The following is a 17,149-nucleotide window of genomic DNA, read 5'->3' as shown; positions in this document are numbered from 1 at the left end:
TTGTCAAAATTGGTGTGAAAATGTATATAACAAATATGAGCGACACTGGCATTTATAGCAGATATTTTGATACCCCTTTCACATTACAGCTAAAAACTGGTATATTGACGATTTGTAAGGGGTTTAAAAGGGTTCTAGCTGTAATGTGAAAGGTCCGTTCTCAATTTACCAGTTTAAAAAAAAAAACAGTCATTGAAAACGGGTTAAAAGCAGTGTCCTACCCCTTTCAGAGCAGATTCAGTGTGCAGAGTGGTCTGCAAGGACCCCACCGATATCTGCCCATCCGGCGCAGGGACACCCTGCCCCCTCGCACTCCCCAAAGCAGGTCCAGCCAGCAGACTCCCTGAGCAAGTAAGCGCCAGAGCCTGCCCCACCCGCGCGCTGGCCAGACCATGCAGCAGTCCTGCTCTCCACCGCAGGTCCAGCCAGCAGACTGCAGGAGCCGGTAAGGTTGAATGTGAATGGACCAAAAACTTTATTGAAACAGTAATTTACCGTTTAGAAGATGAAATGTGAAGGGGTTTAACTGGCTTTAGACCCGTTTTTGGAAACAGTTACAAAAAAACGGTTTGAAAGCAGGCTTGCAATGTGAAAGCAGCATCAGAGATGTTGGCACTCAACAGGTTCAGATACTATTAGTGGTTAAAGTATAGTGGACTACTGTATAAAAGGTCTGTAAACTTTATTTTAAAATATTTTACAACGTCAAGACCGATGCAGACTTTCTATGGCTTTGAAATCACTGTGCATAGTTCGTATGCACTCTATCCCACCACTGCTATGATCAGAGAATGTTACCTATATACGTTCTATCATTGTTGTGCTACAGAGGAAGAGAAAACCTGAACAGTGTCCTTGGTTCGAGTAGTCAGAAGCCATTAGATAAGGAATTTATTACCACTATGTTTGCAATTATAACAAAGTGCGCTAAAATTGAAGACTTCAGATTTATTTTATCCCACCAAAAAAACAAAGCCAATCATTTACAATGACAATACAGTGCATGGTGAAATAACAGTACTCTCTCCTCCCATGTTCTCTTAAAAGAAAAAAAAAAAAAAGTCTCCTTTTTAACACCTGCTAGTGGTCTCACGCCTGCAGCTACTGTGCCATAATCAGTAAGCCAATTACAGCCTGTACTAGGGTTACGGTCATTTATTTGCAAGTAAATGAATACATTTTACACCCAACAGGTATTTTTTTCTCCTTAGGGGAAGAATCCCTTTAAATGCATTGGAAAAATGAAGAGTAATAAAACATTTTTTATTGATTAGAACACAATTTGAATTATATTATATTTCATGATGAAAATATATCAGTAATAGACTTACCACAGAAAGTCACAGAAAATAGGGGCATTGGTGCTTCTCCGTGGATGTTTACTCTAGATCAGATCAAACTCGGTCCTCAGGACCCCACACAGTTCACGTTTTCCCAAGTCACCCGACAGGTGCATTCATTACTCACTGACACATTTTAAAAGATCCACAGGTGGAGCTAATTATTTCACTTGTGAGTCGACCTGCAAAACATGCACCGTGTAGGGTCCTGAGGACCAAGTTTGAGAACCTGTGCTCTAGTAACAATTATCTTTCCCATTTCTGCAAATAGAGAAGGGGTGGCCAACTCCAGAGCTACCAACAGATTACATTTCCCAGGTCTCCTCACAGACTCACAAGTGACGTAATTAGCTCCACCTGTGGATCTTTTAAAATGTGTCAGTAAGTAATGAGTGCACCTGTGCACCACCTGGGTGGTCTGGAAAATGTGAACTGTTGGTAGGACTGGAGTGGGCTACCCCTGCTCTAGGGGAGATATATATGGTACTTGTTTCCTAGAACGGCCACAATCGTGAGTGATCGTGGCTCTTAATTAAGGGACACGATCCTCACGATGTGGCCGATTTTTTACAATTTTTTCCCTTTGATTGACAGAAATCGGGTCAATCGGTCGGTCGCGACCAATTAAAATCGGCCGCGATGCGACCGACCGATTGACCCGATTTTTCCATAGACTTCAATGTTAAAAAATCTTTTAACATTGAAATCGGGAGGATCTTGTCGGTCTTGTGCCATTATAATGGCACAAGATGAGATGGACTTGATTAAGTCCATCTCACATAGGGAAAAATGCTAAAAAAGGTGAAATGGGCCAATATGACCCATTTCACATTTTTTATGTGCCCGCCATGACCCCACGATAGACGTCAACCCGAAGCGTGGCGAGCGCAGCGAGCCCGCGAGGGGCGGCGGTGCGCGTCCTCCGACCTTTTCATTCCCCTACTATCCACTAGGGCGTGGAGTGAGAATAGAATAGTGTGGCGAGCGCAGCGAGCCACCGAGCCCGAAGCGTGGCGAGCGCAGCGAGCCCCGCGAGGGGACGCGTATACCTGTGAAGTTATACGCGTCCCCTCGCGGGGCTCGCTGCGCTCGCCACGCTTCGGGCTCGGTGGCTCGCTGCGCTCGCCACACTATTCTATTCTCACTCCACGCCCTAGTGGATAGTAGGGGAATGAAAAGGTCGGAGGACGCGCACCGCCGCCCCTCGCGGGCTCGCTGCGCTCGCCACGCTTCGGGTTGACGTCTATCGTGGGGTCTAGCCCACTTAGTAACATTTGGGGGGGCAATTAAAAATAATCAGGTGAAAAAAAAAAAAAAATCGGGTGAAAAATCGGTCGGTCGGATCGGTCGCATCGCATGCGACCAAATCGCATGCGATGCGATCGATCCGATTTTTTATCTTACGACCACAACGATCTAAATCGTTGTGGCCGTGCTAGGAAACAAGTACCGCATATATATATATATATATATATATCATCCTAAATGATTTCGGGCTTCCAGGGCTAAAACACACATTAATTAACAAAAAAAAATTCTAAATAGATTTTTAAATATCAGTGAACGAGTTTTAGCCCTGGAAGCTCATCATCAATTCAGATCAATTCGATTTAATAGATGGTGGATCACTTTAAACTGAACAAAATTGGCCTTTCAGTAAATCTACCCCTAGGTGTAAAATACGTTTTAGCACAGCCAGTGCCAGTAAAGCGGTGTTTAGGCCGACATCCTGTTTTCAGTTATGCAGGAACTGGACGCCCCAACCCCCAACCATTGTTGCAGAGTTCTGCACATGCGGAGTACATCTACAGCGCATGTGCCCATGTAAGAACATCCGAGACATATGCAAGGCTTCGGCCTTGCATCAATCTCTGAATCTGGCACCATGTGAGAAGAGCTGGAAGTTTCCTGGGGATACGGGGATTTATACTAACTAACAAGTCAGCATACAGAAACCTGAAGAGCAGATTTCCTATGGAAATAGGTAACAGCATTGAATTGCATTCCGTTTACACCACATACGATGTTACGGTTCCACAACATTCTTGGCTGATAGTCAAGCGCCACTAGGTTGGCAGTTTTCCCTTAAATGAAGAACCGAATTCATGTAGATAAAATATACAGATTTAAAAAATTTTAAACGTTTCATTTTAAAAGTTTTACATTACTTTCATACACGACAAGACTTTCAATGGTGGTCAGTCATTTGCAAGACATTTATTCACTTTAAAACCAACAAATAGGAAAAGCATAATCTAGCTTCCCCTGATTCGTCTGATCGGTTTCCTTTTCTAGAGGAGAGAAAACGCTTCTGCAAATACAGACGTGATAGAACCAGATGGACAGCACACCAAGCAAAGCCATCAGTTTATTAAGTGGTTATCAAACAGGTCATTATCACATATTTGATTTGTAATGGTAATAGGAAAGAATTGCAATAAACTCAAGGGTTAAAAATCCACTTAAATCAGCATTCATGAATTCATTGTAATAAATAGGAAACGTCCTGCGATTATGGCAATTTTCCCCGTCACACCAAACAACCGCTTCTGGCATTTAAAGAGCTTAGTTTAATTTTTTTTTTGTTTTTAGTGTTTTATGAATAGAAATGTCTAAATAGGGCAATATTTTAAGGTGGTCCAGTAACACAGAGGTGCTAGAGCAATATGCTGTATTTACATGTGGGACAACCGAGGGAGGAGTAAGGGGACGACGTTCAGTGAGGTTTTGGGCTGGAAATGCAGGTAAAACAGTGTAGGTAAGTAACACTTATTTAAATGGGGGAAAAAAAAAAATAGATGATCAAAGCAAATATCACTTAGTTCACAACGGAATAACCCTTGGATTGCTACTATGCAGAAGCAAACAAAACCATCCATACTGTGAAGTGCTGCTAATTAATGCAAGAAGGATGAGGGGCGGACGAACTGAAAGAACACGGACAGCAACGTCTGGCAAAATACTACCGATTATCAATCAACCTGCAGAAAAGAATAGTCAACCTATGGTCTTCTAGCTAAAAACACCTTTACCTGTACTGCAGGGAGGGCGAAATACTATTTCTTGGTATTCAGAGGCACAGTGAAGAGGAAGCAGACACCAGAGATAACGTGTACTGCCAACATAGGTTTGCCACAAAAGATGAAGGGTACAGGAACATTCTGTGGTAGTAGCATAGAGATACCATTTTGACCCATCCACCCCGGTCATCACCATTATGAACTCAATGATCACACAGGCTGTTATAACAGGAAAGGGTTGGTGGTACTCGTCACAGCTTGTGCGGACAGGTTGGGCATTAGTGGCTGTGTTACTAACTGCTGCGGTGCCATCATTGCAGGCAAGCTCACTCCAGGCTGCATCCCAACCATTGGCGACACGTTGGCTATAGGAATTCCCGGTGCCAGGGGGGACACGGACACCATTGGTGAGACAGAACTAAAAGGAATTGCTGCAGGTGTTTGTCCAGCTGGCGTAACTTGTTGTCCCAATGACATCACAGGGCTGGAACGAAGTTGGTTCAAGGTTAGAGATGACTGTTGGTTGGGTTGGAATGGATTTGTTGCGGTTGAACTGGCTACTCCTAAGATAAAGCATAGGATGAGATAGGTAAATGCGGAGGATGTACAGGAGGCGGCAGCTACACATTATCCAGAATCTAACCAGAAAGCACTAAATAAACATTGAAATGCTTCATCGGATACCTGATTTACACAGGAAAATGCCTGGTTCACAAATTCCACCTTATTCCATCTATAATCTGCATTTATATAAAATTATACAGTGCATCTGATTGGTTGACCCCCCCCCCCCCCTTTTAAAATAGTCACCGATTGCCCCACAAGCAACTTTTTTTTTTCCTCATTTTTCCACATCAATTTGGCCAATTGACACCAGTCAAAAGTGGTCACTGTTCTGTGGTCCAGGAAGGTCACCCCCATTTTTTTATACACGTATCTCACATCCTATATGGCTGACAAATAGTGGTGTGGAACAGGGAGAGAGAGTGGGAGTAGTGGTGCGGAGCAAGGGAGGGAAGGTGGGAGTATTGCTGGAAAGATGTCCCATATTATTGCAGCCACAGTGCAGATGGTGGCGCCAGACGGTAGTCACTTTACTGGGTACCGGAGACGGCCATTCCCTCTGTTGCCGGGCCTGGCAGGTGTACATTGAGCAATGGTGTATTGCAATATGGGTGCTCCTAAACCTAGACAGCATCTAGCTTGTACAAGACAGTCCATTGTTCTACCACCGGTGGCTCCATTGTATAAGTTGTCCCTCCCTCTCTGCAAGTATACCAGATCAGCTGAAGGGTGATTGGCTACAGAGAGCATTGTGCTAATCAAAGTGTACCTACTGCCCCAAGGGAGTGTATTTCCATGGAGATCTGAGGTGAGTGTAAAAAATGCCTACCTGGGATAAACTGATGGTTCTATTTGAGAAGACTGATCTTAGAGGTAAGACATTACCATTCAACTTTTTCTTGCACTACCGTTCCATATAAGCATTTCTAATATACTTTCCTATGTATCATTATAATGAGGCAGTACATCTATTTTAATAAAGTTACTGGTCTTTAGGTCAGTCACCTGTTACAAGGAAGGGATTCGAGGTCTTTGTGTTTTGTAGGGTGGGTTTTGAAATTAGAGAGTCCAAGTCTACCAGGGCGGCATTAGGCCCCAGAAAAGACTCAGGTGTTTTCCGTGTAGACTTGCTGCTCTCAGAGAGTGACCCGCTCATTGCTGCCATGTCAAAGGCATCTGGGCTTCTGGATCCAAGGGAACGCGACATTGGGACTTCCCCAGCAAGAAGATCCAGCTCACCTGAGGGGGGGAAACCAGGGATAACAATTAGTAAATGATTACAGCAACCTTGGTAGCAAACAAAAAACATACCCACAGTGTATATACAGTAAGTGTACCATGAAGTAACAAAATAAAAACAAAACACGCCATCAAAGATCTAGCACAGTAATCCAAGAGTAGCAGGGAAATACTTGATGGAGGGAAATGTAGGATGCAGCAAGTTCAGACAGCACCTGATCCGCATTACTTACAGTACCAGATGATTTGCTATGGAATGGAAGAGTAAAGCAAAAGCCGCATAAGGCCGTAAGAATGGTTACGGTACAGCGGATCGACACGGTCTAGATCGTTCATGTTATGGTCCACAACCCTTAGTGGAACCCGTCTAGTTAGACGCCTAAACAAAGTCCACCGCCTCTAGATGCACAGTAATGGAAGTTAGATGCCAGCGTTAGAGCAACGGGAGCGCGGTCGACACAGTGCCTCTTTAGGCTCGGCACACCACTATAATCTCCCTCTATGTCCACTTGGATAGTAAGGTATGAACAGAGTCGACCTGTGGCAGCCGGAACCCAAAAAAAAACACACAAATAACTCATGTCGACCATGCTCCCGTCGCTCTAATGCTCCCGTCGCTCTTCTGTTACGGTCGATCTAGATGCAGAGGACTATCTTAACTAGACAGGTTCGACAAAGCGCGGTCAAGCATAACATGGTCGATCTATACAATTTAGATCCCATGACCGGATACTGATCTCACCAGGTTCAAATCATCGAAGATGCAAATACACAGCCAAAGAAATGCAAAGTGTCATGCACACATTTTCCCATAATGCAACACATTTTTGACATGAAGACTTTATAGCGAGAGTGGGTGTGTATTTGAATGTACACAAGGGTAGCAGTAGCTTTGTAAAGCTGCCCAGCATTTGGGATAACACAATCCAAAATAAAGGCAAGAAAATAATATTTTGCAATAAGCTATACACGCACATTTCTAAATGACACTTGCCATTTTAAACTAGACTTTATAATGATGGATGGCCTTACGCATACATTTAGACAAATGCAACAATAAAAAAAATGGAACTTGTAGCACGGCGCCCACGATATTTGGTCGCATGACATATAATCGCATCGCATGGCATACACCCGATGCACTGCAATGCGATTTAAAATTGTATAAGCCCCCTATACGATGTTTAATTGTATAAGCACCCTAATGGGGGCTTACAATGTAAAATGCACCCCCACTATGAACGTGAACCCGAATCGTGGCGAGCGCAGCGAGCCCGCGAGGGGCGGCGGTACGCGTCCTACAACCTTTTCATACCCACACTATCCACGTCGGCGTGGAGTTGATTTTATATAGTGTGGCGAGCGCAGCGAGCCTGAAGCGTGGCGAGCGCCGCAAGGGGGCGCGTATTACTTTACCTGTATTCCGTGTCCGCTCGGCACGCTTCGGGCTCGGTGGCTCACTGCGCTCACTATATAAAGTCAACTCCACGCCGACGTGGATAGTGGGGGTATGAAAAGGTCGTAGGACGCGTACCGCCGCCGCTCGCCACGCTTCGGGTTGGCGTTGATAGTGGGGGTGCTTTTAACATAGTAAGCACCCAACACGTTTAATTAACTTATAGGGGCCACTTTTAACATGGGAAAACCCTTTAGGGTGCTTATACAATTTTAAATCGCATACCATTGTATATGCGATATAATGCCATACAATTTGATGGTATACAATTTAAAATTGTATAACATCAGCTGCAATCGCATCGCATACCATCGCATGCCTTATGGCCTGAGATGCGATGGGCGCCGTGCTAGTACACAAGTACCAAAAAAATAAACCCGGAAACACTAGGAACTATTTTGTTCCCCTGTCTCTCCATATATAAAGCAGCCAGAGATTCTCCCAGTAAATGCTATGAAGCCCAATTACTAAAGTAACAAGCTTTAGCTATTTAAAACTTTTGTAGATGATCAATGGTGTCCCAGCCAATGAGCTTCTGTCATGCATTTGTAAACGAGTTGGACCACAGGTTCTCAAACTCGGTGCTCAGGACCCCACACGGTGCATGTTTTGCAGCTCTTCTTACAGAATCACAAGTGAAATAATTAGCTCCACCTTTGGATCTTTTCAAATGTGTCAGTGAGTAATGAGTGCACCTGTCAGGTGACCTGACAAACGTGACCTGTGTGGGGTCTGAGGACTGAGTTTGAGAACCACTAAGAGTTAGGCGATGATTGGAAGCAGCAATATTTATCATATGCAATGAGATTTAAATAGCTAAAACTCACTGAAAAATGTGCCCCCTTATCTCCTCGTTCTCCCTCATACCACTCTGCTAAAATGTATTCACAATTAAGATAAACATTTTACCCAAACTGTTTACCAACTTTAATTTGGTCTATTTAAAACAAAAATGGTCAATAAAACAGATGTGTTCCCGAATACCTAGGCATACATTTCTAAAACTTCTAAAAATAATAAGTGGCAATATACTGCGCAGGTCTACGGCTTGTGGTATGTATGCGCAAGTTGATTGACAGGAAGCCGGGATTATCGGGGTGGTAACTGGTTGTTTTCTGGGAGTGTCAGGAAAAAAAACCGGTGTGCCCAGGCATGTGAAGGAAAGTCATGTGACGTCCGGTTTGGCCCTGATCGGCTTGATTCTATCGCAGTCATCGAGTAAACGCTCTCATACACGGAGCCAATTTGGTCCGATGCCGACGGATCAGGTCGTGAAATCGGACCAAATCGGCTGTGTGTGACATGTCGTCGGGTCTGTGCGCATCAGACCCGGTGTGGTTGCACCGGCGGAAGATAAAATGTTTCGCAATCGGACCCATCAGTGGCACATCGCGTTTTTTTTTTTTAGCACTCGCGATGGGACTGGTCCAATACTAGGTGTGTGCCAGCGGTGAAGCACCGCTGGCACACACCTATGTGCAGCCAGCAGTGGTGTCCGTGCAGCGGGGGGCGGGCAGCTCCTAGTGGCCAGGTCTGGCCAGCTGGCAGTGGTGGTGGGGGGGGGGGGGGGGCAGCTTGTAGTGCTGGGCAGCGGGGTCCCTCCAAGCAGCGGCTGAGAGCTTGTAACGGCATTTTGCCAGGCGGCTCGGCAGGATGTGGCTGATGAATATTTTGAAATGACTGGATGGGCGTTGATTAGCTCAGAGTATTCTCTCAGCCAATCAGATGGGAGGCCACTGATTGGCTGAGAGAATTATCTTAGCCAATCAGTGTCCAGCCAGTCATTTCAAAATATTCCACAGAGAAGAAGAAACAGATTTGTCATGGTGTGGTGCACCAAGTAAATAAATCAGACAGAAAATATAAAAAAACTTTATTTATGTGTGTGTGTATATATATATATATATATATATATATATATATATATATATATATATATATATATATATATATATAGACAAACAAGTGAAGATGGTGTGTGTTTAAAACTGCCCATGCGGGCGGGCCGTGTGTGTTTAATTGTTATGACTATTGTTGTACAGCACTCAAGTCAGCTTTTGTAATATATGAATACAAATTTTAAATAATGTTTCTTGCTCTCCTCTTATTTAGCTCGTATGTGATTATTCCCTGCAGGGATATCTTTGTATCACTAGCTAAGGAGAAATATCAGTACTGATTGTTAAAAGGAAAACAAAACTTCGTATCCCTTTGTAGACACATGAAACAATTATTAAGTGAAGTTTCTGCCGGTATAATAATAATAATTGCTTCTAAGTCACTGTGTCAATGAGGAACAATTAAGTATATTGCATATAAATTGTGCTTCTATATGGTGCAAAGTGTATAATAGTATTTAGGTTGTCAGCCAGTTTCACAAACAGGAACACATCCAATATAAGCATAAATCATGGGTTAATTAGGCCACTTAATGGCACTGATAGAGATCATATTTCATAGATGTGTGGCAGAATTAACAATGCAGTCCTGAATTTAGGCAATAATACAGGTTAATACACACAGTTAAATCTCTGTGTATTAGATGCGGCTCTCAAGCTCTATATAGTATCCTGTTTGCCATGCAAGGCTGCCTATTGATATCTGCCTAGCCAGAAATCATAGGGTTAATAGCCAGCAGTGTTAGGGTGCCCTGCTTCTATTATCGGGATCAGAATGAAATCCGAGCGGTCAGAATCCCGACGGTCGAAATACCGGCGCCGGAATCCCGACAAGGGGGGCCGTGGCTCACACACCCCCCCCTGTGGGCTCGCTGCGCTCGGCACACTATTTTATTGTCCCTCTATGGGTGTTGTGGACACCCATCGAGGTACAAAGTGCCGGCACTACGCCGGTCAGGATTCCAGCGTCCGATCACCAAGAATTTGACCGCATAGCCTATTATCAAGCACCTATATAAGGCAGACATTCGGCAGAGAGGGAGGCATGAATAGACTTTTTGTGCAATACATGTATTACAGCCCCGACAGGGGCTAGCGCTGAGAGTCTGATCTAATGTATACACACACGGACACAGACAGACACACACACACACACACACACACACACACACACACACACAACACGCCCGTGCGGCTGAAGGTGCCGAGCGTGCATTTTTGCTGTCTGCTTCCGAAAATGCGCAAATATGGAATAGGACTTCTAATTTGTCAGTAGTAGCACACCCCTGAACTCATTGCTCTGTCTTGGTCTCTACAAGTTCAAAGAGGGGGCCTCAAGATCATTTAGAACTATCAAACACAGTCTTGTGCGATTGTACCAAACACGAATCTTCAATTTCAAAACATTTATCAGCCGCATCCAGCCAGCCACCCGGCAAAATGCCGTTACAAGTTCCCAGCTGCTGCCACTGCTTGGTGGGACCCCACTGCCTGGCACTATGATAAATACCTGGAGAAAATGAGTCACCTGCTCAGCATTGCAGTATTGGGTGTAGCAATATGGCGTCCGCCATAGTACAGCATATGTTTATATATGGAGGAGCAAGATGGCCTCCACCACTTCCTCCGCCTCACTTCTGACGCTAGCTGGAGGACTTCCGGTCATCCCCATACATAGTGGTGCACCAAGATGGCGCCTGTAACTTTCTGCTCCCGTGTCCAGATCTGTGACCCTTCCTCCTGAGCCTCCAGACCACAAGCGCCAACATACCCAGGTAAATCTGACATTTTGGCCATATTACCTTAGCCATTTTCCCAGGCCTGCCAACGGGGATAAAGCCTTGGGACATACTATGATGCCAGAAAACCATATAGGGCTGGCTACCATATAATCCTTTCCCCATGCCTTCTAATGTAAGCACTCAAACAAACAAACTACCTTACACTGTCTAACTAAGGAGACAGGAAAAAAGACACAGGATGAAGGGTGGAGCTGAGCTATATACCTAAAGGGGGTGGTCCTTCCTGTATGAAAAAAAAGTGCTACCTGTCTGAAACTAGGAAAAGGGAAATATCCCATAGTAGGCTGCCATGGGGAATGTAGAAGAAAATAAAACCGCAGACAGTTAGACCAATTTAAATGAAAGCCCCATACACACTAGACGAGTTTATAAACTATATTGCTCAGAGGGGGTTTTAAAAAAAATCTTTAGTATGTATGGTCAATATCGTTAACGACCAACATGCATGCACAGCGGCGGACCTGGTGACATCAATGAACAATCCCATGAAACAATATTGTACAGTGTGGGTATGTGCTATATGATTTGCCCACTGTCGATACGGTTAACTAATCGCCTCGTATGCAAGGGGATTGAGACTAGAATATGCAGCAAATGACAAGAGGACTTCCAGAATTTTAAAAATCACAGCTAACACCAACTATCTCCAACCAGCTCATGCCAGGAATCGGAATCCTGACTGTCAGAAGCCCGGCAGGGGGGCGAACACTCTCTACCCCTTGCGGGCTCGTTACACTCGCCACCTATTCCATTCTCCCTCCATGGGGGTCGTGGACACCCACGAGGGAAAAAAGCCCATGTAAGTCGGGATTCCGATGTCGGAAAAACGATAGTCAGTCATTTGGCACCCTAGTAAACCGCAAGGAAGTATTGGCCTATTCATGGTCTATTTTGTCCTCTATTTTCATTGGAAAGGTTAAAACCGACCTACACTGCAATCAGTTTTCAATTATTACTGCAAACAGACAAAGGGTATTCAATCTTGGCTGGTATTTCCACCAGGCACCAGTATTTAATCCCGACCGAGACTCGCCTATGCAGATTCAACTTTGTCAAAAAGCAGAACTGCATTGTTGAAAACAGCCGCTGGAACGTCGAATGTGATGCAGTTTTTCGCCGATGTGCGGACTTTCCGGCTGTCGGAAACTTCTGAGTCGGAAAAACAGTGCCGATAATGAATAGATTGAATATAAAGTAGACCTATTCTTGTTGAAAACTGTTGATATTTCTACCTGGCGGAAAGATCAGCGGAGATCGTATACCCTCCATTGTAAATACACATTTTTTTTTTTTAATACACAAAACTCGATTTCCATTAGTTTTTTAACTGAACGGACGGTGAGTAAATTTACCCCTAGTGTCATAGTACTTGATATGGCCAACCCTATATAAACTTATGGTACTTGTGTATTATCTGGGCGCCCGATTTTTTCATCGCATGCCACTGCTTAAGGCATGCGATGCGATTTTTAATTGTATAGTCACCAATGGGTGATTTCATACCCCCACTATCCAACTACGTAAGGAGTTGATTTTATATAGTGTGGCGAGCGCAGCGAGCCCCACGAGGGGGCGCGGATTACTTTACATGTATTCTGTGTGCGCTCGCCACACTATATAAAATCAACTCCATGCGTAGTTGGATAGTGGGGGTATGAAATCACCCATGGGTGACAATACAATGAAAAAAAATCGCATCGCATGAATTGTATGCCACTATATTGCATGCAATGCAATACAATGAAAAAAAAAAATCGGGCGCCCAGATATTACACAAGTACCAAACTTATTTGCTTTGATAACCTACAAGAGGTCAGCCCCCTTAACCCCTTCCTGACAGAGCCAGTTTTTGCGTTCCTGACAGAGCCCTTTTTTTCAAATCTGACATGTATCACTTAAGTGGGGATAACTTTTTTTTGCTTTTACTTATCCCAGTGATTTTGAGATTGTTTTTTCGTGACACATTTTACTTCAAATTAGTGGTAAATTTGGGTCGATACAGTCTGTGTTTTTTTGTGAAAAATACCAAAATGTCGGAAAAAAATGGAAAATTTAGCAATTTGCAAAATGTTAAATTTTCTGCTTGTGAGACAAATAATCATACCACTCAAAATAGTTAATAACTAACATAGACCATATGTCTACTTTATGTTTCCATCATTATTTCAACTTCCTTTTAATTTTTTTGGACACTAGGAGGCTTACAATATGAATAGCAAATTCTCAAATTTTCAAGAAACTTTCAAACACTGATTTTTTTAGGGACCAGTTCAGTTCTGATGTGACTTTGAGGGACTTTTATGTGAGACACCCCCATAAATGATGCCATTTCAAAAACTGCACCCCTCACAGTATTCAAAACAGCATTTTGGAAGTTTGTTAACCCTTTAGGTGTTTCACAGGAATTAAAACAAAGTGTAGGTGAAATTTCAAAATTTCATTTTTTTTGCAGATTTTCAATTTTAATACATTTTTCTAAGGAACACAGTAGATTTTACTAGAGAAATGTGACTAAAAATTGATTCCCCCAATTCTTTTGTTTTCATAAATATCTTATATGTGGCCCTAGTGTGCACGTTGACCAAACCACAGGCTTCATAATAGAAGGAGCACCTACTTGATTTTGGAGCCTCCTTTTTATGAGATTATTTTTTAGGCACCATGTAGGTTTCTAGGCACCATAAGATGCTAAAAGTTAGGAACCCCCCCACAAGTGACCCCATTTTGCAAACTACACCCCTCAGGGAATTCATCTAGGGGTATAGTGTACATTTCAAACCCCCAGGGGTTTCACCAATTTTGATACAACTGGGCTGTGCAACTGAAAAATTACATTTTTTACACAAAAATGCAGTTCTGGCTCAAAATTTTTCATTTTCACAAGGAATGAAGGAGACAAAGCACCCCAAAATCTGTGCCCCAATTTCTCCCGAGTACGGCAATGCCTCACATGCAGGGCCGGCGCCACCACTAGGCAAGGTTAGACTTTTTGCCTAGGGTGTCACGAAACCTTGCACCGGCCCTGCTCACATGTGACCAAAAAATACCATTTGGGTGCATGGCAGGACTCAGAAGGGAAGGAGTGATTTTTGGATTTTGCAGCTCAGATTCTGGAGGAATTTTGGTGGGTGCTATGTCGCATTACCAAGACCCCCCAAGCACCAATACAGTGGAACCCCCCCACAAGTGACCCCATTTTGCAAACTACACCCCTCAGGGAATTCATCTAGGGGTATAGTGTACATTTCAAACCCCCAGGGGTTTCACCAATTTCGATACAACTGGGCAGTGAAAATGAAAAATTACATTTTTTTACACAAAAATGCAGTTCTGGCTCAAAATTTTTCATTTTCAGAAGGTATGAAGGAGAAAAAGCACCCCAAAATCTGTGCCCCAATTTCTCCCGAGTACGGCAATGCCTCATGTGTGACCAAAAAGTGGCAGGACTCAGAAGGGAAGGAGTGATATTTGGATTTTGCAGCACAAATTCTGGTGGAATGTTGGTGGGTGCTATGTCGCATTAGCAAGACCCCCAAAGCACCAATACAGTGGAACCCCCCCACAAGTGACCCCATTTTGCAAACTACACCCCTCAGGGAATTCATCTAGGGGTATAGTGTACATTTCAAACCCCCAGGGGTTTCACCAATTTTGATACAACTGGGCAGTGAAAATGAAAAATTAAATTTTTTTACACAAAAATGCAGTTCTGGCTCAAAATTTTTCATTTTCAGAAGGTATGAAGGAGAAAAAGCACCCCAAAATCTGTGCCCCAATTTCTCCCGAGTATGGCAATGCCTCATATGTGACCAAAAAATACCAGTTGGGTGCATGGCAGGACTCAGAAGGGAAGGAGTGATTTTTGGATTTTGCAGCTCAGATTCTGGTGGAATGTTGGTGGGTGCTATGTGGCATTAGCAAGAACCCCGAAGCACGGTGAAATGATGAACCTAATAATCCATACATGTGTGGTATATTTTAAAACACTCCTTTATACATAGGCCGGGTTTGTCGGGGCAAGTTTCACAGTGGAAAATAGTTTCCTTTCTTATTCCCTTTTTATAGCAAACTTTGCACCTTTTTTGTGTCCTGCCCTTTCTTACAGTGGAGGGGATTTCGTTCGGAAAATGCTGCCCTGGTACAATACGGGGGCCAGTACTAGAAGTACTGGGGCCCTCTGCCTGCTGGTTCCCAAATATTAGGCCCTTTATGACTTCCTCTTGAAAGTGCATAAATGTCCCCCTCTGGCCGGTAGAACGGAATAGCACGTAAGCGTTATACAGTGCCATCTGGATGATATACACGGCCAGCTTCTTGTACCAGATTTTTGTTTTCCGCAGGGCACTGTACGGCTTCAGTACCTGATCTGAAAGATCCACTCCGCCCATGTACCTATTGTAATCCAGGATACAATTAGGTTTTGAGGTGTGGGTACTGGTACCTCGTACAGGGACGGAGGTGGTACTGTCTCCGTGAATTGTTGTCAGTATAAGGACATCCCTCTTGTCCTTATATTTGACCAACAACATATTTTCGGTGCATATTCCCCTGCTTTCACCCCTTCTCATTACTTGGGCAATGTGCGTTTTTGGGAGGCCTCTTTGGTTATTGCGCACAGTACCGCAAGCTGCTGTACCTCTTGAACCAAGGGCCTTAAACAGGGGGATGCTAGTGTAAAAGTTATCCACATAGAGGTGATAACCTTTATCCAGGAAGGGGTGCACTAAATCCCAGACAATTTTTCCACTAACACCTACGAGGGAGGGGGGGCATTCTGGCGGTTCAATTCTTGAATCCTTCCCTTCATATACCCTAAACCTGTGAGTGTACCCTGAGGTGCTTTCACACAGCTTATACATTTTTATGCCATACCTTGCCCTCTTACTGGGAAGGTACTGGCGGAATTTAACCCTTCCTTTAAAATGTATAAGGGACTCGTCTATGCAAATGAATTTATCTGGGATGTACATCTCTTCAAATTTGGCACTGAAATGATCAATGACCGGCCTGACTTTGAATAGCCGGTCAAAGGTGGGATCATCTCTGGGTGGGCACTGTGCATTATCGTTGTAATGCAAAAATTTAAGGATCGTCTCAAATCGAGCCCGGGGCATGGCCATACGGTAAAATGGGGTGCTGTACAGAACATCTGTACTCCAATATTGCCTAATTTCTGGCTTTTTTACTATGCCCATATGAAACACCAGACCCCAAAACGTCATCATCTCTACTGCATCTACAGGGGTCCACCTAGCAAATGATGACGTGGGGTTTTGAGCAATAAACTGCTGGGCATATAAATTAGTTTGGTCCACCATTAAATTTATAAAATCATCAGAGAAAAATAATTTGAAAAAGTCAATTTCTCTGAGACCTGTGGAATCAAATTGGATTCCTGGGATGGCCAAAAACTCAGGAACCTGGGGCTCAAAATTGTCTGGTGGTGGGGTCCATACGAGATCAATTATTGGGGGGGGGGGGGGGCGCAGCTGCTCTACGGGGGCGTCTTTGAGGGGGTCCCTCATCACCAGAGGAGGAAGAGGAGCTTAAGGCGAATCCTTCAAATTCCCCGCTTGCATCACTGGCTGTGTCAAGAGTCAGAAGCAAGCATGGCATATGCCTCCTCCGCTGAATACATTCTTCTGGATGACTGGGATGACATTTGGGATGACATTTGGGATGACATTTGGGATGCCATTTTTATTTTTGTGTTTCTGGTAGTGAAATGTTTCAACACGTGTATAGTGTAGGGGGGTACAAACTTTATTTCAATGTAGTATGTAGTGTGTAGTGTGTATGTAGTGCAAAAAAAAAAAAAAAAAAAAAAAAA

At 43.8% G+C, this 17,149-nt stretch overlaps 1 protein-coding gene across 8 annotated transcripts in view; it reads right to left on the bottom strand.

Moving 5' to 3' along the window:
* Positions 1-3,532: 3,532 nt before the first annotated feature.
* Positions 3,533-17,149, bottom strand: part of LOC146042478 (epsin-1-like) — a 91,248-nt gene continuing 77,631 nt past the window's right edge. For 7 of the 8 annotated variants that reach the window (XM_083162473.1, XM_083162477.1, XM_083162476.1 and 4 more), the window contains 2 exons: positions 5,930-6,163; positions 3,533-4,923 (listed from right to left, as the gene is read on the bottom strand). In XM_083162473.1, coding sequence (XP_083018599.1) covers positions 4,583-4,923; positions 5,930-6,163 — 575 coding nt within the window. In that variant the 3' untranslated portion in view covers positions 3,533-4,582. The remainder of the gene's footprint in view (positions 4,924-5,929; positions 6,164-17,149) is intronic. The other variant, XM_083162474.1, reaches the window with a different exon arrangement.

The sequence above is a fragment of the Crinia signifera genome, chromosome 19 (genome assembly GCF_055691185.1).
Source record: "Crinia signifera chromosome 19, ASM5569118v1, whole genome shotgun sequence".
Taxonomy (NCBI): Eukaryota; Metazoa; Chordata; class Amphibia; order Anura; family Myobatrachidae; genus Crinia; species Crinia signifera.
Note: the sequence above shows the minus strand (reverse complement) of the source record. Positions and strands in the feature narration are given on the sequence as shown.